At 36.1% G+C, this 21,953-nt stretch overlaps 1 protein-coding gene across 5 annotated transcripts in view; it reads left to right on the top strand.

Annotated features, from left to right (window-relative positions):
* Positions 1–21,953, top strand: part of LOC150103285 (uncharacterized) — a 454,389-nt gene that overhangs the window by 243,127 nt on the left and 189,309 nt on the right. For 3 of the 5 annotated variants that reach the window (XR_016548822.1, XM_090397911.1, XM_090397912.1), the window contains exons 14-15: positions 10,694–10,891; positions 19,995–20,087. Coding sequence is in view for 4 of the 5 variants with exons in the window: in XM_090397911.1 (XP_090254037.1) it covers positions 10,694–10,891; positions 19,995–20,087 (291 nt within the window). In the remaining variant the exon portion in view is untranslated. The remainder of the gene's footprint in view (positions 1–10,693; positions 10,892–19,994; positions 20,088–21,953) is intronic. The other 2 variants (XM_090397913.1, XM_090397914.1) reach the window with 1 other exon arrangement.

The raw sequence follows: 21,953 nt of genomic DNA, 5'->3' as shown, positions 1-21,953 counted from the left end.
ATTAGAGCACAAATGGTTTTATTTTATTTTGTATAATTTTATATTACAATTTCTTTGCTATTAGCTCCATATAATATTATTTATAATTAATTATAACATCCGATGACATTGATTTTGTTATTGGATGTTATGTTATACTTACATCCATCTCTATTCATTCTTTTCCATTTATACATGGTAAGATTTAACCTTGGCACATAAAAACCATATGCTGGAACTTGATTTTATACATTCTGGTAGAGATCTATGAGGAGAAATAAATGTATGATGTACAATTTTGGCTATTTTCATATGTATTCTCATTCATGTGTATTCCTTATCATTGAACAAGACTCCTCAATCAACATCCTGTAAGGGTTTTTATGTTAGATTAAATAGCTTATAAATTTTATATTTACTTGTATTTATTTGTATATGTGTTAAAATATAGCATTTCAAAATATAACTTTTTTCCAACACATCAGGGTTCTTTGTTACAAGCATGACAAAACGTAAGTTTGGCAAAGTAATGTTTAATTATAAAAAAAATATTAAAAAATGGTATTTTGGAAAATGTTATGTTATTTACTGTATTTATAATAAGCAAGAAAATTTTAAAAAATTAAATACAAACACATTTAAAACTTATAACTCAATTTTTCTTTGTGTGCACCTTCATGCATGTCTCTCTCTCATTTTGAAACCAATGATAGTCTCTTGTAGATAAGCTTGTATGTTGGTTACACATAGCTTTTAATTTTTCAGGAAATGACAATGTATACTAGAATATTAAAAGCTATGTGTATATTAAAAGCCATATATATAATATGTGCATGCAGGCAATAACACTAAGCAAATGAGGTTGAATAAAGACAACAGAAGTCAGGCCTAGAGTCCTAAATGGTACCCCCAGTGGGCTAAATTGGGTTGCTTGGCCTTGGGCTGATGATCTTATAATGTATGCTTCCCAAATTTGGGGCGGTCTCATGCATCCAAATTTGTTGAGATTTGGAAAGTTTTTCATAGCTGAAACAGATTCAATGAATAGTCTTTCATACTTGTATTTGCTGTGATATAATAGTGGCCTTTTTCTATCATATCCTGTGGTGGGTGTCTAAAGCATGGTCAGCAAGTCCTGAGTGGCTGTATTGGTGGAACCAGATGTAATCCTTGTGTTTGTATATCTGATATTGACTGATATGCAGTTGCAAACTCCTACTACTGCCAAACAAGCAGGACAGTCAATATCAGGACGATATTTACTCTTTGCATCTCCACTCCAGATCTGTACAACTCCTTTGCCATCATCAGTAACACTCCTCTCTCTCCCTTTTTGTCTTATTTGTCTTCACAAAAGACTACATATCCCTCAATCTCTGTTCCTGTCAGAATGTCATCCTCATTCAACCATGTCTCACTTATGCCAACAATTTTCGGGCAAATGAACTCTATCAGTGGTACAATTTCATTCTTCTTCTTTCAAATACTTCTATGATTTGTAAACATATCCACTGGTTCATTTCCGTTCCTGTAACAGGTCCCACTAATCCCACTTCTCAGATATGAATCCTCCACACTCAAACCAGACAAAGCACTTACAACTGACTCTGGCAATCCATTCCACTTTTCCTGTCTTGTCTGCATTAGTTAATCCACTGATCTTGTTAAATTTTTCCAAAATACCGAAAAAGGTATATATAGGATCATCATCCTTCAAAATGCCCACTACATCATCAGCATATGCTAATATCTTATTTTCCTTCATAATTGAAGGAACTGTTATTCCATGCACAGCATGTGTGTTGTCGACTTCCTGTAAGAAAGGTTCAAGAACCAATGCAAAGAGCAGTGGACTAAGAGGGCAACCTAGCTTGACTCCTTTTCGAATTTTGATTGGGTCTGACAGGAACCCATTAACTAGGAGGAGGGTAGTTGAATTAGCATAAGCTCCTTTGATAATGGATAGCAGCTTTTTACCTACACTAATTTGCTGGAGGATCTGGAACAGAAAGGAATGCTGGACATTATCAAATTCTTGAGTAAGGTCTACTGATAGCACTGCCATCAACTGCTTTTTCATATTAACTATGCAGATTAGACCACTTAACAGAAATAGATTAAATTCTACTGTTTGGCCTGGAATTCCATATATCTATGTGAATTTGATTATGTATCTCATTCCCACTTTCAGCCTGTTATTGATAATGTGGAAATATATCTTGTAGTCAGTATTAGAAATAGGTCTCCAGCTGCTGATTAAGGTGTGATCTCTATTGGGTTTTGGAATGAGGAGGGTATGACTTGCTACAAATTCACTTGGTATGTGTCCTGATGTGAGAAAAGAATTAAATACTATAACTAGAATGGGAAGAATAAAATCCCAGGCCTTGCAGTTAAGTTCTATCCCTAGATCATCAGGTCCTGGGGATTTTCTTGTCTGGCATTCTTTATAGGCTGTAAGTTACAATGCTCTAATGGATCTGTCAAGCCCATCTTGGATATGAATAGGAAAGCCATTAATGTTCCAAGAGTTATAATTTCTATTGTCGTCAACACAGCTTTGAGTGATAGCCCTTTCTTTGCAGAATTTAGTGAATTGTCTATTGAAGAATGCAGCTGAAGGGCTATCTGCTAAGTGCTGCTGTATTCTTATCTTAAAATATACTTGTTTCTTTCTTTCTTCTTCTTCTATCTGTTAATGTTTCTAGTGATGTTGTATACATTCTATACCATTGCGTTGGTTTGTTACGAATGAGATTCTCTCTTTATACAGATCTTTCTGCTTTTTTCTTTTGAGGAAAGCCTGTTCCTTTTCCCCATTTCATCATGTTCTGTTTTACTGCTTATTTGAATTTTAACCACATATCCCATTTTCAGGTAACATTATTCCAATTTGAATAGAGGATCTGGAATTTGGTTGAAAAGATCAACAGAAAATTTAGTGGAAGTCTCCTTCGTCCAGAACTGATCTCTACTTGTTCCATGCAGTAGAACTGGATTATGATCTGACTTGTTGATGTCAAGATGTTTTATTTCAATTATCCTATATATAAGGAAAGAAGCGATATAAATTTGATCAAGACTGATACCAATACCTTGATTTATGTATGTGTAAGCCTGTATGCGAATGTATATTTATGAATGAATCCTCCATTATGTCTACCAGTTGAGCATTGTTGAGACATGTTTTTAATGTGCATATCCCACTTTACCACTCCTGGGGTGTCCTCCTGTTTTGTCTAATGTGGAGTTATCAATACACTTCCAGTCTCCAGCTGCTATGATGTACTAGGCATTGTATAAATATTACTCCAATTCCTGGTAGAATTTTTGTTTAACTGATCCATTGGATGGAACATAAACATTTATAAACCTTATTATACATCCACAGTATTTCCAGTCTGTTGTCAAGATTCTCCCCTTGTGCATCCATTTGGATATTACAGAATGACCCAAATGGGGGGCCAAGAATAAGAACAACAATTCCACCCCTGTTAAAGCTTCCAAAGCTCCAATAGGAAAGAAGTGGATATCTGTCTGTTATAAAGTTTTTATATCTGCAGAAGTATGTTTCTTGGAGACACAAAAACCTGATATTATGGCATAGCATAAGTTTCCATATAGTTTCTTTTTAATTTGCCTGTGGAATCCTCATACATTTAATGTGGTAATGCAGAAAGAAGATGCTATGATTTTCCACCTTACCGGCCATTATGGATTAAATATGCATCCTCATATGCTTCGTATCCATCATATATTTCAATGTAATATCAATGGTATTACAATTTTAATATACACTTCGCATCCATGATAACCTTGACGTCTATAGACGTCTTGGCCAATAGTGTGGTTAATGAAGTGTCACTGGTAAGTCTTTAACTTCCAAATTTTGGTGAACCTGATGAGGTCTTCAATCTGTGAAGGAGCAATTGTGTAGCCTGTTTCTCGTAAACTATTTTCCAGTTTTTTACAGTTGCATTCCATTATTTCAATTTCATGCCTATTGTTCTTGATTTGGAAGCTAGTTATTTTCTTTTCATGTAGATGATAATTGTATTGAAAAACTTTGATTCAGTAAACTTTATTATTTTATCTTTAATTGTATCTCTAATTTTATCTTTAATTGCATGAGATGGTTCTTCATAGTCCATAAACTCTTCTGAGCCTGAAGAGGTTTCATTTGATGATCCACAACCTTCCCCATCTTTACATTTTTTATTAGTTCATTTTTCTTTTTGAGTTCCTTTTTTTTAAAAATTTTTTTTTCCTCAATTTCTTTTATTAATTCATCTTTCCTTTTTGATGATCTCGTCTACATATCAACTTCTTTCAGTTGTCTTACTTGCTTTTCTGTTTCTTCTCCAGTTTCTCCTTGTAGAACAATTTCAAGTTTTTGTATTTTGTCTTGTATCTGTTCAGTTGTTATACTAGGGTCATTATTGGTAATTTCAGTTGATGTTGTTGCATCCATATTTGACTATGAAACTGGCTCCTGAAGATCTGGAATTTTTGGGATAATTTCTAGCTGATTTGGTGGCTCACTTTTCGTGATTTTACCAAGTGTAGTTTGTTTAAAAGTGTCATCTTTACTAGACTGAATTGAAAGATCCAGGAACTCTTCATTATGCATCTCTGATATATATATACTGTGTAAAAAAAAAAATCAGCTAACGCCTTTTTATTCCTGTATACGGGGAGTAGGTGAGATCATTTAGCCCTATCTAACTTTTGGAGACTGAGTGGGCAGTTCAATCTCTACTGGTACCAATCAAAGATAGATGGCCCAAGGCTATCACTAATTAAGCAGTACACAGTGAAGAGAGAGAGATGGCTCAAATGTGCCACCATCTCGTGGTCCCTAACCCTAATACAATATATTTAATGTCTGAAATAATGTGGGTACTACGGTCGATTTTCTTGAGTTTACGGGATGAAAAACCTGAGTTTCCGGGAGGAAAAACCCGCTTGCCCGTGCCAGAGATCGACTAACTCGGGAACCGGTCGAAAAAAGGCTTAGAAAAATTTCCTCTAGTCGCCGACTAGACTTGGTACCAAGTCTTTCTTTGTGCAGCCAAGCGCCATGGTGTGCAAATGCCACATCCACTGAGCTACACAGGCTTTCATATACTGTGTGTATACACACACACACACACACACACACACACACACACACACACACACACACACACACACACACACACACACACACACGGTGTTCTAATTGGCTCTACCAGTGCTCCCACTCTTTCAGCGAAAGTTCTAAAAAGGACAGATATTAATGCAGTGTTCAGAACTATCACATTTCTGCCAGGGTTTGAGACACTGATTAGTGATATGTCCGATCTCCATGCAGTTGAAACATTTAGATTTGGGATAGTTACCATCCAAATGATTGTATGAACCGCAACACAGGCACTTCCTTGGTACTCCGGGATAGTTTACCATAACTCAGGTTGTACCAATGTTGACAAAATTTGGTATGGGTGTCTTCATATCCATTGTGAGTGGCATCATCAGAAAACCAGTTTGGATCTTCACCTGATAAACCCTTTTGTATGTTACTAATCCTACCCCATTTCGAGAATTTCTGTATAAGAATTTCAGTACTGTTCTCTATATATTCCATTGGAAATCTTTTGATTTTTACTGTTTTTACCTGGCTCCCAACCATTATAGGAATAACTATGCTGCCTTCAAAAGTAAAACCCTGTAATAGTTTATCCCTTGTTTCCACATCTTTAACTACAATTAAATATTTCCCTCCACCGTACGGGGTGAAAGAATGAAGGGTGAGGAGTATGTTGGTAAACGAGTGGAGTATATGGAGCTGAAGGAAAGGAGGAAAAGAGGCAGGCCCAAGCTCAGGTGGAGGGATAAGATGACAGAGGATCTTAGGGAGAAAGGATGGAGTCCGAAGGATGCTCTGGACCGGAGAACTTGGAAGAGGAAGGTTAAAGATTGGTGCGCTGACCCCGTTTAACATGGGATAAGGCAGAGTGAAAGAAGAAGAATATGATAGTTCTAGAACATCCCATAGGTACCAATAAAATACTGGGTTTTGAGATCTAGTGAATAGGTGATGCCTTCCTATGTGTTCCCATGTTATAAGATATAGTTAAGATACAATAAGTATCTTAACGATAATTATAAGCTATAGTTAAGATAAGTAGTACCCATATTAGAAGTTTAATGGAAGGAAAAAGCACTGTGAAAGGATTAAAAATATTTAATTCTTCTAGTATTTCATCTCAGTTACAGACACCCTCTGTGGGCACCTGTTAGCTGCCTAGGATGTAAATTAGGATCTCAAAGTAATCAGCACCAACTTTCTCATTTAAAACCTTAGTCACCTGCTTAGTTTCTTTGCATCCTGAAATTTCAATTCCTAGAGTTCACACCCTTGGAGGAATTGATACCATTATCTTAGGTGGGGAAAAAGACTAAAACGTCTGCATTTGATTTTAAGAGAGGAAAGAAACCTTTCAGTCATATCACTGAGAATTAAATAATCCTGTGATATAGAAATAATTATACACCACCAGCAAACACTCTGTTTGAGTTACTATAGAATGGTGGCCATGATACTGCCAAAAGTAATCCCATAATGCAGATATTAACTGCACTACCAGCAATCTTAATATTTACTTTAAAAAAAAAAAAAACAGTGCTAGTGGGGGGGCGCAAAACTACCAAAGTACTTATCTTACTGAAATGAGGTTGCATCAGTGGGAGCCAGACTCAGAAGTGATACCAAGGTTGAAGTAATGCAGAAGTCATAGTCAAAAGTAGTCAAAAGGTGTCACAACGTATTGTAAGCAAACAAAGTTTGCACCTGAAGTAATTTCAAGACCTGGGAACTCGTATATACAAGCTACTGACTTCACATCACTTGTCTTAGTATCCCATAATGCAAAGCACATATCCTTACGGACACATATATAATGCTATGCATTATGAGAAGGGTCGCTACCCAGATCGGTTTTGACCTTTATTGATATGTGCATTGCATCATGGGATACTAAGGCAAGTGATGCATTAGCTTTTATATACGAGTTATCCAGTCCTGAAATTACTTCAGGTGCAAACTTTGTTTGCTTACACTTGAGATACTGATTGGTCTGTAATTTGCTTATGGAAATAATTCCCTTCCTTATGGAAGGGAATTATTTTGCCCTCTTCCTTGGAACTCTACCAGAGCTTGAGACTTAAAGAGCTTAGTCAAAGGCATTGCTAGTTCCCTTGCACATTCCCCCAAAACCCTGGCTGATATGCATGTAATCTCACAGCTGTATTTACACTGAGATTCTGCAGTATCCTAAGAACCTCCAATTCATCCACCTCTGTTCTCACATCAGTGTTTGTCACATAGGTTAAAACAGTACCCTCACTAGGATAATATACCTTTGGAAGTGGTCACTCAGTAACTCAACTATTTTATCTGCTTCTGTCTCCTCGTGACCGTCATCACACATTAAAGTTGATCTTCCATAATCATTCTTCCTCTTACTTGCCATGTAATGAAAGAACTCTTTTGGATTTCTTTTGCCTGCTCAGCTAGATTCTTCTCATACTCTGATGGTCACCTTTCTTGCCTGTATATAAAGAGAAAGACTTACAAGCCTTTCTCTTTATATACCCTTCACAGCATTTTCTTCTTCTTCTGCAGCTCGTGTCTAATATTATTCATCCATCTAACGTCTACCTGATTAACCCTCCTTATCCTAGGTATACAGTTTAATATTGCATCCACTAGATGACCCTCAACTGTATCCCAGGCACTACTAACATCCTTACCCTGCAGTGTTTTATGCCATGGTACAGATTTAAGCTTCTGACTATGCAATGAATAATCACCTGTCTTGTAGTTACACAAATACCCCTTCTTGATATAATATTCCTTATGTTTTACAATATCCCAAGTCAAGACTGCATGGTCAGTTTCACTAATTGGAGGCAATGTTGTCACCTTGGTCATGGATAGCTCTTCTTATCCTATGACCAGGTCCAGTACTCTCCCACCCTAGTCCCTTCCTTCAAATACTGCATTAAGTAATTATCTCTTAGCAGGTTTGTAAATTCTATTTCCTTCCTGGCATGTGATCTTTCTTCCTTCCCATCTATATCTCCATATTTGAAGTTCCCCCATAATAATCACTTGACTTGTACTCATTTGGCAATGCATGTCTTCCAGATCATCTGTGGAACTCCCTGGCCTATAGCAACAAACCAACTGTGTTTTGTCTTACTGACCTTAATTTCACACTAGATTGCTTAAAACCAACTGCCACCCTTGCATCTGTTCTCCTGTTCTTTTTGGTTGGAATTCATCTGCTGTCTTCAGCAGTACTCCTCCCTTCCCCCCATCCTATATTCTCTATCTGTCCTGAAAATACTAAACCCTTCACATTCAATTCCTGTAACTACATCATCATCAGCTATAAATTAAAGATACTAAGAAATTATATACTTGGTTTAATCCTTTATCCAAGTGTAAGCAAACAAAGTTTGCACCTGAAGTATTTTCAGGACTGGGGCAACTCATGGTAAAGGTGGTAGCACTTCACATCACTTGCCTTAGTATCCCATAATCAAAGCACATCTCCTTGCAGACATGTATAATGTACACTACCCAGACCGGTTTCAACCTTTATTGAGGTCTCTTCGGTGGGAGCCAGACCCAGAGGCAATACTAAGGTTGAAGTAATGCAGAAGTCATATTTTCATATACGGGTTGCCAAAAGGTGTCACACTTATTATTAAAATATGCCCCAATTAAAGTTGCCCCAGTTCTGAAAATAGTTCAGGCACAAACTTGTTTGCTTACACTTGAATAAAGGATTAAACCAGGTATAATTTCTTGGTATTTTCACTTGGTTATAGTATAACCAAGTGAAAAAACTTACTACATCATCTGCTGTTAGCCAATTCTGATTAATGCTTATAACTTTTGGTGAGGTTGCACTAATCACTGCCCAAAACTCCTCCCTCTTGTTCTTGATACTTCTGGCATTAGTATATAGAAACTGCAACATACCTTTAGTCCCCCTACCTACATTTACACTCTAAATTGATTACCCTAGTCAATATTTTTGCTTGAGAGACTAAATTCTTCACTTAGTCAGTCTCACACTCACTTGCTTCATGGATGCCTTCACAGAAACTCACTTACTTCCATCCTAATTGCTTAAATTTTCCTGAATTTGCACTTCAGCATGCTCAGTGAACAAAGCTCTCTCTCCAGACACCTAACACCAAAGCCATTTAGATGCAGTCTGTCAGCATTGTACAAATCCTTCTTTCCATCAAACAGAGACCACAGATCCACAGATTCTATATAATTTCTTTTCACACTTTCACAATCTATGTATGAACTTATTGGCTATCAATGCCCCTCCCCCTCCTCAGTTCACGTCTGACTTACAGTCTTCACCTTCTCGCTCTTTAGTTTTGCCTCTTCTAACAATTCCTTTGCATCCTCCCTCATAGAATACTTCTCACCTCTCAAATCATTGGTACCAACCAAGACAATCACTTCCTTCAGCTAACCTTCTTGCATCCAGATTGCATGACTAACATCATGAATTTTTGCACCTGGGAAACAATATTTTGTCATATTTCCCTTAAGTACTCCCCTGATCATTGAGTCTCCGTACATAATTTTCTCCTTAACTTGTTTTTCATGTTTGTTTGGTTGCTCTTTAAAAAAAATAATATTTCTTCTGAAATATTATTTTTGTAATAATGAGGAAACAGTCTCTCTGAGTGATATGTGCATAAAGTATTTGATGTTTGCTATGGGTGAATATTTTTCTTAGACATTTTTGAGGAGTGAAATCAATTAAGGCAGTGCAGCTGTCATAATTGAGCTCTCTTGTGACACCTAGGAACTAAAGACTTAGTTTGAATGATGAATAATGCTCATGTTTGCTGCATAGAAGTAATTATCTTTTGAAGATAATGATTTATATTATTGTATGAAAACCAAAAATCAATTCTGCTGAAATATTGATCATACAAAACCAAAACTCTTCATAACATAAACATACAAAATATTTGAAGAGTAATTCAGGCATACAGGTCCTTCAATCTATACATCTATTTTAAAAATATAATTTTTATAAATAAAGGGTCTTAAACACATGATTATGCAGCGATGGATGAAATGTGTACTGTAGCTGTTGGTCATCAGTTTTTTGACTGTGAATAGAATTTGCAGAAGTTCATGGCAATTGTTGCTCATTGCACACACATACACAAATCTCCTGCCAACAAATCTCCTCCCAATCTCCTGCACGCAGCTTGTGTCACACCTTAAATTTGCTAAATTATCTATATATATGAGAGGAAAAGAAAGGTGGAATATCCTGTATTTCTATTATTCAAAACCTCACTTTGTCAGTATTTGTTTGGTACTGTATATCTACATTTTTCGAAGTTATGAATTTTACTGTTTTTATTTCCTTCCTATCACCATATTTCCTAGGAAAAAGTATTCAGCAAATGAAAAGAACAAATATTTTTAAAGTAATAAGAACCATTAACATAGTCAATTTTTGTTAGAGTGTTTTGAGATAAGAAAGTGTTTTTCATACATAAACTGTTATAATATTGCATTTATTTCAATACTCTGTCTGCTGTTTATTTTATGTCAAGGTTTTAAATTTTATATTATGTTTTAAATATGCAGTTAATGAATGTGATTTTTTTTTTATAGAGAAGAGTAAGAGGGCTAGTAACAGATAAAAAATGTAGCAGCTTTAAGAAAGCAGAAATTGTGGTTCAGCTGTTGGACATGGAATTTGATGAACAGGAAGCAATATATGCAGCTCAAGAGTGTTCAAATCTAGAACAGGCAATTAGTTTTCTTCAACAAGAATGTGAGCTTTGTGCTGGAATGTATCCCATTGGAAAGGCAAGTGATATTATTATTATAAGATGTTGTCTGTATAGCCCTGTGGAATTAGCTTTTGCATCTATAGTGCTAGGCCACATGGAGAAAGACCATAGGTTCAATTATATGTATAGAAAGACTTAGGTGTCGTTGATAATTCATAATAATAATAAATTTAGTTTAATCCTTTACCCAAGTGTAGGCAAACAAAGTTTGTGCCAGAAGTAGTTCAGGACTGAGGCAACTCGTAGCAAAGGTGGACCAAGCTCTCATCACTCCTTGTCTCAGTATCTCCCATAATGCAAAGCATTAAGGGAAGGGCCACTACCCAGACTGGTTTCGACCTTTATTGAGGTCTCGTCAGTGGGTGGCAGACCCAGAAGTGGTGATACTAAGGCAGAAGCAATGGAGAGGTCATATTTACTTATACGAGTTGCCAAAAGGTGTACCATCTTATTATTAATTTATATGAAGACATCCCACCCCCTAGAAATAAACAGGCTAAAGTCAAGGCACCCTCCAATCTTATCTTAACAGCAAAAAACCTTTCAGAGACAAGTTTCAACATGAAGGAGAAGTGGAAAGAGTCCTGGTGTAACACTTCAACAGGGATCTTCCATGAATTAGTGGATCCAACACAGATCCCTTCGGGTTTTGACCTATCTTGGAAAACTTGGTCTGCCCTTAACTGAATCCGCACCGACCATTGCAGATGTGCAGACCACCTTTACAAATGGAGCATGATTGCCTCACCCAGGTGCGACTGTGGATCACCCTGCCAGACAATTAATCATATCACAGCAGAATGTATCCAACATGCATACAGTGGAAACCTGTCAGAATTCATCCATGTACACCAAGTGCAGTCGACTGGATAATCAACCTAGACATTCAGTTGTAGCCTATTCTTGAGTGTCTCTTTTATGACTGTATTATATCTTATTATTGTACATATGTCTATTACTATGTCCATATATATATTAAGGATTAATGTAATGTAACTTTTCATGTCTGAGCCATATGTTAAATAAATTAATTTACTCTAGATTTAGAGAAAGATGTTGGAAGTTTATTTTCCACTTGGTTAGACTATAATAAATTTAGTTTAAGTTTAATGCTTTTCCCAAGTGTAGGCAAACAAAGTTTGCACCTGAAGTAGTTCAGGACAGAGTCAACTCGTAGCAAAGGTGGACCAAGCTCTCATCTTGATCCACCTTTGCTACGAGTTGCCTCAGTCCTGAACTACTTCAGGTGCAAACTTTGTTTGCCTACACTTGGGTAAAGGATTAAACTAAATTTATTATAGTCTAACCAAGTGGAAAATAAACTTCCAACGTTTACTCTAAATCCAGAGTAAATTAATAATAAGGTGGTACACCTTTTGGCAACTCGTATAAGTAAATATGACCTTTCCATTGCTTCTGCCTTAGTATCACCACTTCTGGGTCTGCCTCCCACTGACGAGACCTCAATAAAGGTCGAAACCGGTCTGGGTAGTGGTCCTTCCCTTAATGCATAGCATTATACATGTCTGCAAGGAGATGTGCTTTGCATTATGGGAGATACTGAGACAAGGAGTGATGAGAGCTTGGTCCACCTTTGTTACGAGTTGCCTCAGTCCTGAACTACTTCAGGCGTAAACTTTGTTTGCCTACACTTGGGTAAAGGATTAAACTAAATTTATTATAGTCTAACCAAGTGGAAAATAAACTTCCAACGTTTACTCTAAATCCAGAGTAAATTAATAATAAGGTGGTACACCTTTTGGCAACTCGTATAAGTAAATATGACCTCTCCATTGCTTCTTCCTTTAGTATCACCACTTCTGGGTCTGCCTCCCACTGACAAGACCTCAATAAAGGTCAAAACCGGTCTGGGTAGTGGTCCTTCCCTTAATGCATAGCATTATACATGTCTGCAAGGAGATGTGCTTTGCATTATGGGAGATACTGAGACAAGGAGTGATGAGAGCTTGGTCCACCTTTGTTACGAGTTGCCTCAGTCCTGAACTACTTCAGGCGTAAACTTTGTTTGCCTACACTTGGGTAAAGGATTAAACTAAATTTATTATAATCTAACCAAGTGGAAAATAAACTTCCAATTCATAATAATGTTTTATTTTATAGTATGCATAACACCAAGAGAGGGAAAAAATATATTTATTAAGCTCACTAACATTTTGCTAACTTTTTAACTAGCATCATCAGAGAACAATTATAACTGGGATAGGTGCACAGCATTAAAATATATAATTGAGGAAAACAATTTAAATTGTAACTGACAACATAACTAATTCTGCTCTGATGATGTTGGTTAGAAAACCAGTGAAATATTAGTGAGTTTGATGAATATATTTTTTTCTTCTTTTGATGCTGTGTAACTATAAAGCATTATTATGAAGGTTCAATTATAGTTGCCAACTAGAGGAACTTTTTCTAATCCCTTTTTCAGACAGTTATTGAGGTAGTTAATCTTTAACACAGCTGAGTAGGATTTTTAATTTTGAAAACGTGTTTTTAACTCTAAATCTCAAAAAATTGACTATAGAACTCGCACTGTTATAGACAAAAATGTGAGTTAGAATAAAGTGCCACCTGATAGGGACAATTGCCTACCATTCTCCCCCCCACCCCCACCCTCCTGCCCCACCTCCTCCTCCTCCTGAAAACCATTTTTGGTCCTCCATGGTTCAGTGTTTGGTATTCCACATAAATTTAATCAACTGGATTTCCAGCCATGTCAGCTTTGTTTATTTTGTTGTATGTTTCCATGTTTAATTTTTCCATCTTCACTAAAAACTGTGCCCAAATACCTGAAATATTTTTACTTTTTTTTAAAGATTCTCAGTTGAGAACCTTAGAACAAGTAAAATGCAGATGAAGTTTTCTTTGTTCCTCCCTATTTTCATAGTTTTTGTCTTTTTATTGCTGGTTTTCTTGCCAAATTTGTTACCACTGTTATTCCATTTAGTTAGAGAATCTGGGAGACTTGTATTGTTTTTAGAAGTATATCATCATCTGCAATAAAGGAGAGAGAGAGCTAAGTTTGATATCTCCAATTATAATATCAGGTTTAATGTCACTTTCTTTCATAATGCGGTCCATATAGATCAGTGTTTCTCAGTTCGCGCGGTTAGCCTAGTGGCTGTGCTCTTCGCAACCATATGACTGGGGAAGGAGTGTCCCAGGTTTGATTCTCGTCGAAGACGTGAGGAATTTGAGGATCTTCCTCAGCCATAGCCAAGTTAGCCAGTCTTGGGCGTGGGCAGTAGAGTTTTTTCCACCAGTTTATCTGGCGTTTTTCATCCTGCAAAGCAGGCAAACCGGCCCTGTGAACACATATGGATCTACAGCCATAAATACCTAACCCCCCATGAGGGGGCCAACTCGCCCCAATAGGGACGGGGAAGTGTTTCTCAACCGTTCTAAGCCCAAGGTAAAATGCCTAAAACAATTCTACGAACCACTAAGTTACAGAGGTGTAGCTGGGGGGGGGGCACGTTTTTGGCATTTAAGAAATCTTGCCATAGCAACTGAGTGATGAAATAGACTTTGACAATGTCATCAACGATTTTGCGAACAGAAAAGCAAAAAAATAATATTTTAGAATGTTGGAATTAAAGTTTTACTTCAAAAATAAACATTGTGTTTTTAATTTATTTCTACTCTATCTGCCTTTTTTGCATTTCAGGCGTTTGACAGTTTTTAACCTGTAGTATTAATATATATTTCTGATTGAATTTCCATGAATATTTTCTACTAATGTTCTCTCACTGCTTGTTTCATTTAAAAGTATTTCAAAGTTATTACTCCAGACATCTAGAATATCCTTATCTTTAGTTTTCATATTACCCATTATCATCTTTATTTCCTTTTATAGTTATCTTTTGTTCATTTCTAAGTTTTAAATAGCCTCCAGGAGACTAGTTTTCAGGAGGAGAGGGGAGAGAGAGAAAATTTTAAATAGAATGTTTTGCCACCTTCCTCATATTTATCTTCTATATCCTTATTGAAGACTTCCTGTGACTTTTATTTAGCTACTTTTATGCATAGCTTAGCTCTTTTGCATTTTTATCTCTATTCTTTTAGAGCATCTACCAACTTATTTGCTAGGAGCTTTTGGTATGCTTTGTTCTTTTCCAGAAGGCTGCTTCTTTAACTTCTTATGTCTACCATGGTGTTCTTATACTTACTATCAACTTCACCACATGCCTTCCTAATTTGAACAATGTTTTAATGAGTTAAGGTTTCCATCGCTTGATATATTTTTGTTTTTCTGTCTGGCAAATACCACATGTAACTTTTGGTATGAAACTGTTGTTTAATAACTAGTTTCCTACAACACTTTCATGTACTTCTTCAGATTAAAACACAAATAGAAAAATAAAGGTATTCACAGGGGGATTTGTGAATTAATAATTATCATTATTCAAATTAAACGTCAACTAAATGTTTAAAATAATAGTGAGATTTCAGATCCATTGCTCACTGTTGTAATGTACTGTATAACATCTCTCATAGCCTAATTCATTAATGTGCAAGTCTTTTTTTATGTATAGGCTTCATGTAGTTGACTTAAGGTGAGACATTGGATTTTATTATATTAAGTAGGAAGACATTGTATAATTTTGCTCACTTCTTTAAATCTATGTACATAACAGTTGAATTCTATGTATGGCAGTTAGTGAGTTGATAATTTACTTGATGTTTAATGTAAGTAAAAAAAATAGTAATGTAAGTGTTAATGTAAGTAAATGTATATTGCTCTGGAATATTTGATGGCCATTTAATATGCTATTAATACTTATGTGATTGTATCCATTTTTAAGGAGATTGAATATTGTAATGTCCCTATCTTTCAGAGTTATAATTATGCCCTGTTTTTCACTGGGTGGAGTGGGAGGGTGGGGAGTGATGCAGCATATAGATGTTGCAGTATTCAAGCTGAGGGTTTCTGTGGAAGTTGAAAATTCATGTAAGTCAAATGATGCATATTTGACAAATATGTTCATTTCAAAGGATAATTAAAGCTACAAGTTTATGAAAAGAAAACTTTGAGAAAAGAAAGTTATTATTATTGTACAGGGACCTATGTGGGGTCCTTAGACTCATCATGGGAGAAGAGCCAAACTATCACCCCAATATCTATTGTATCTCTCCTTGAAACTTCCAGATATAACCTCTTGTTCAGCCCCTTTAGCTAAGTGCTGAAATATTTCCCCAACATCAATCTTATAAAATCCTTTAAGTAACTTAAATGTTTCTCTAATATCACCCTTTTTTTTGCCTTTCAACTGTTTGCAATCCACAAACCTCAGTCTATCTTCATAGGAAGCATTCCACAGACCACTCACCATCTTGGTCACTCATTTCCAGATTTTCTTCGCCAGTTTCTTATCCCCAAGAAATCCATGTGACTAGATCAGAGCATGGTAATCCAGATGTGATCATATCAAGGCTGTATAAAGAGGAATGATAACTCCCTTAACTCTACTTGCTAGTGTGTTCTTCAATAACCAATTAATCTTGTGATCTACTATGGCTACTTTAGCAATATGCTCTCTAAACTTCATTTCTAATATCATTGTCTACTACTATCCCCAAATCCTTGGCTTCATCACTTTCTTGAAGTATAGTTCCTTCAGTGTTGTACACAGTTGTAATCTTTGTATCTCAAAATGCATAACTTGACACTTTTCCAGATTATGTTGACATCCATTATGTTTTTCCCATACTGTCAGCCTATTTAAGTCATCCTGCAAAACATTCTGCATCACCTTGTTTAACTATTACCCTTCTCCACTTTGCATCATCAGTCAGCTAACAACTGAATATCTCCCTTCAAATTATTTTGTACATTTATGTACAAATTAAACAGCATTGGTCCAAGCACAGAACCCTGCAACACACCACCAATCATATGCCTTCTCCTGTATTCTGCATTTCCATATGCTATTTTTTTGGTATCAGTCCATCAGCCATACTTTTATTTTTATCACCACTTTCATATCCATCCTAATTTGTTGCAGTTTGCATAACAGAGTTCCATGTGATATCCTGTTAAATACCTTTGCAAAATTCAGCAGTATTATTGTGTAGTCATTCCCTTTATCCAACTCAGCTGTCGCTCTATACAGCATGACCAACCCTTTACAAAGTCATGCTGCTCTTCATAGAGAATCATATTCTTATCCACCTTCCTGAATTCTCTTTTTGACCAACTTTTTCCAGTACTTTTACCACCACTCCTGAGATACTGATTGGTATATAATTTGCTGCTGTAGACTTAGATCCTCCTTTATGGAAAGGAATTATTTTGCCCTCCTTCCAGTCTTGGGACTTTGCCAGAGCTGAGACTTAAATTAAACAACCTAGTCAAAGGATCGGCAGTTCATCTGCACATTCTCTTAAAATGCGAGCTGATATCTCATCCAATCCCACAGCTGTATTTGCATTCAGATTCTGCAGCATCCTAAGTATCTCCAATTCATCACACTCTATTTTCACATCAATCTCGATCACCTCTGTCATAACACTGTTTTCACTTGGATGATATACCCCAAAATGGTCATTTAGTAGCTCAACAAGTTCATCTGCCTCTGCTACCTCTCTGCCATCTGCACTCATTAAAGTTATCCTTCCTCCTGATTGCCACATAATGAAAAAAATCTTTGTGATTTCATTTTGCCTTCTTAGCTAACTTCCTCTCATAATCTGATTTAGCCTTCCTCACCATGCTGATCACCTTTCTTGCATAAATCTTGCCTTTTTCATGAGCTTGCTGGTCACCTTTCTCCTTATATACTCTGCACTTTTTTTTACAGCCCTAGCTTAATGATATTACTCATTCATCTTCTAACTCATACCTGATGTACCCTCCTGACCTTGGATATACATTGTGATATTGCTTCCTCCAGATATCCCTTGACTATGTCAGCTTTTTTTTTTCCTCTCAATCTATGTCTCCATTCACTGTGAACATCCTTCCTTTGCAGATCTTTATGCCATAGTACTACTTCAAGTTGCCTCCTAAGTGTATCATTATCACCTGCCTTGTAGTCCCATAAATACTGCTTCTTAACTAGAATTTTCACATGTTCTGCTACCTCCCAAATCAAGATTATATTTTTCCAATAGGAGGTAATGTAGCTTCCAAGAAAACCTGTCCATAACTAAGATGATTAACTTAGTTATGGACAGATCTTCTGATCCTATAACAAGAATCAACACTCTCATATCCCGAGTCTCTCTTCATCACATTCTGCTTCAAGTAATTATGTCTTAGTTGTTGTATAAATTCCATTTTCTTCTTGCCATGTGATCTTTTCTCCTTTCAATCTATGTCTCCAAAGTCCTTCATAATAATTACTCAGCTTGCACTCATTGTACTAATCTTCTGGTGCATGCCTCCCACATCATCCCTGGTATCCCCTGCCCTATAGTAGCAACCAGTTTTATAATTTATCTATTAGCCTAAATCTCACACCATATTGACTCAAAGTACCATCTGCCCTACTGATTCCTACTCTTGTCCGAAAGTTGACTCACTATTCCTGTCACATATATAAATATTGAAGGATATATAATTAAGGAAACTAATACAAATAGCATTAACTATTCATTATAAATATGTAATATTACATACAGTTTGTACTATACGGTATATGTAAAATCATTACTACTGCAGCTTTTTTTTTCCCTCTCTTCTCCTCCTCATAAATAAGTTTATAGCATGCAGTAGTATATTAGTTTTTTTCTTGTATGAACATAAGATTTATCAGCATTCATTGTTGCATTTTTCAATCTGAATTGCCAATAATTTTTTCATATCTTCTATGAATATGTTTCTTTTCTTGAGGGTGATCATTGATTGCATTGGCCTAACTTTTCATGTGCTGCATAATCTGAACTTTATCTTTTATAATAGTTCAAACAGTCTGTTCATTTATTTCATAAGCATGTACAATGCCTACAAACCTATTACCTTTTCATGTCATTTAATAGTATCTACTTTAGTGTCCATTGTGTGTAATGTGCCTCTTATTCCACTGTGAGTACATGTATTTATTATACATGTATGAGGCAACTTTTGTTCAAGGTAGAAACGAGCATGATGGAGATGACACTATTAGCCATGCATCATCTTGCTAGAAAAGTCCTTTAGTATGTTCAAAGTGGCACTTGATAGAGGACATTGGTAGTGTAAATCAGATTATTGCCACATATTTATGAATCTATGTAATTTGAATCTGTGTAAGTTGGGGACTTACTATACTAGAATACCAGTTTGAAAGAACACAAGAATAGCAGAAAGGCAAATTGCAATGAGCATTGTTAAAACAGGCTAAGACTTAAAACAGAAGAAAAATATTGCCTTCCCCTTTTTTTACAGTATATTTATTATTGTTATCATCAGCAGACCTCCATGGAATCGAAAGACTCATCATGGGAAGTCCCACTGTCATACACATACCTTATCGTACTATGCCTTAAATGCAATATATTATTATTATTATCCAGGCCTCCATGGAGTCAAAAGACTTATCGTGGGAGGTCCTTCCTAAGAAACACAAAGTCTATCAAGACTCATCGAGGGGAGGTGTCCCTAAGAAACACAAAGTCTATCATACCACAACTTAAACTCATCGACCGTTCTTGCTCTCACCACTCGATCAAGCAATGCATTCCATGGTTCAACCGCCCTCCATGCAAAGAAACCACTCCTCACCTTCTTATTCCAAATATCCATCACTCTCCATGCAGAGAGCTTACTCCCCATTCTCTTGCTCACATCCTACTTATTTAGCCTCAAGAGATGGCCTCTTGTTCACATTCTCCTCCTGCTTTCCACTGGACTTGAAATCACATTTCTTCAATCTGTCTTCATACTCAACATTCTAGAGACAAAAAATCATGTATCCTGAATCAGTCATCTCTGGACCCTTTCCGATATCTCTTCATCCTTTTGAAAACCAGGTAGTTAAATTTGTGCACAGTAATCATATACAGCCTGATTAAAGATGTATGGAAGTTAAAGTAAGTTTCATAGCTTACACATGTAACAAAAATTATATTCAAATTAACTGGAAAATTTATTCAAAAACTCCAATATATTTCATTCCAAGTTATGTGGACATCGTCAAGAGATAGAACTGCCTTGTATCTCTTTCACAGCTGAAGTATATGATATTATACTATTGGAGTTCAAAGGAAAAATTGTAAGTTGTGTAGATAAAAAAAAATGAATATATATATATATATTAATTAATTATTGTTTATTAATTATATTTATAATTATTTATAATAATTATTATTAATTTAAAAAAAAAACTTATGAACAATTAATAGTGATCACTTCCTAAAACGTGGTTATTGGTATACAGTCTGTCAGTTCAGGTTTGGAGAATTTCTTAACATTTCACATGTTATTATTATTTTGCTAACCTTCATGGAGTCAACAGACTAATCTTGGTAGGTCAACTCAATCAGCAACATGTGTACCATAATGAGCTTTGAAGTAATCTACACTACCCAATTCACAATGCACTCAGGCAATAGATTCTACTTACTAACAACTCTCCATGTAAAAAATCTACTCCTCACATCTTTCTTCACCTGATTTTTATACAACTTCTAGGAATGGCCTCTCATTCTTCCCACTTAACATCCACTCTTTTCACAATTTCTTCTTTATTAATCTGATAGAATCCCTTAACTAGCTTGAAGGTCTCTATCTTTCCTTCTATCCACCAACCTCTGTAATCCATATTCTCTCAAATGCTTTTCATAACCAGCACTCCAGAGTTTTGATATCACTTTGGTTATTCATCTTTGGATCCTGACTAGAGTTCCCACATTACAGTGAAAACTAGGTAACCAAATCTGAGCACAATAGTCCATATGTGGTCTGACCAGTGCCTTATATAGAGGCACCACCACCACCTCCTCCTCCTTATTCTAAATTTCATTGTACCTTTTATCACAGCAGCAATATGATCTGCAGTCTTTACAACACTTGCGATGTGCCTTTGGAACTTCAGTCTACTGTCTATCATCACTCCAAGATCCCAAATCTCATCCACTTCCTGAATTACAGCTCCACCTGTACAGTATGCAGCTTTATATCTCTGTATCCCAAAGGGTAACACCTTGCATTTATTAATATTAAAACTGCAGCCCCACTCATTTGTCCAAGCTAAAAATCTATTCAACTCTCCCTGTAGAGAATTAACATCAGCCATTCTGCCAAAGTTCTCTTCATCGGCAAACATTTGAAGATTCCCAGTTAATCCACATGAAATATCATTAACAAATAAGTTAAACAGTAGGGGCCCGAGAACCAAACCCTTAGGCACACCACTGGTCACTTTTCTTTTCTGAGACACTGCTCCATCATAAACAACTTACTGGTATCATTCAGAGAGCCAGTCTCTGATCCATCTAATCAATATACTATCTATTTCTATCCTCTGTTATGTGGTAATGTATCAAATGCTTTTGCAAAGTCCAAGAATATCACTGTATATGATTCTCCCTTATCCAGCACAATTGTCACCTAATCATAAAACTTAAGCAGATTTCTAAAAGAAGACCTGCCCATCATGGAGAATGGGCAGAATTTTATATCCATCAACCCAATCTTCTATTCTATTTCTAATTAATTTTTTCCAATACTTTGATCGCAACTGCAGATATATAGACGGTCTGTAATTGGAAATAAACTACTGTTCCTAAACCATCCTTGTGGAGGGGTATTATTTTGCCTTCTTTCAACTCCTTAGAAACCTTCCCCACTGCATGACGTTCATTAAATAACCAGGACACAGGCATTCCTTACTCTTTTGCACAATCTTTAAAAATACATGATGGTATGTAATCTATTCCCACAGCCTTATTAACATCTAACCCAAACTACACTTGATACATCCCTTCTAGTATACACTGATGAAGTGTTCATTAAATACTTCCACTATGTCATTTGCAATGGTTACCTGCTACCATAACTATCCACCAGTATCAATCTGCCATAAATATTTTTTTCTCTTGCTTGCTACATAGCATAAACCTCCCTTGGATTAGCTTTG

This window comes from Typopeltis vanoorti, chromosome 9 (assembly GCF_054136105.1).
Source record: "Typopeltis vanoorti isolate ZY-2024b chromosome 9, IOZ_Tvanoo_1.0, whole genome shotgun sequence".
NCBI lineage: Eukaryota > Metazoa > Arthropoda > Arachnida > Uropygi > Thelyphonidae > Typopeltis > Typopeltis vanoorti.
The sequence above is the reverse complement of the archived record's forward strand: the minus strand, read 5'-3'. Positions and strand labels throughout refer to the sequence as shown.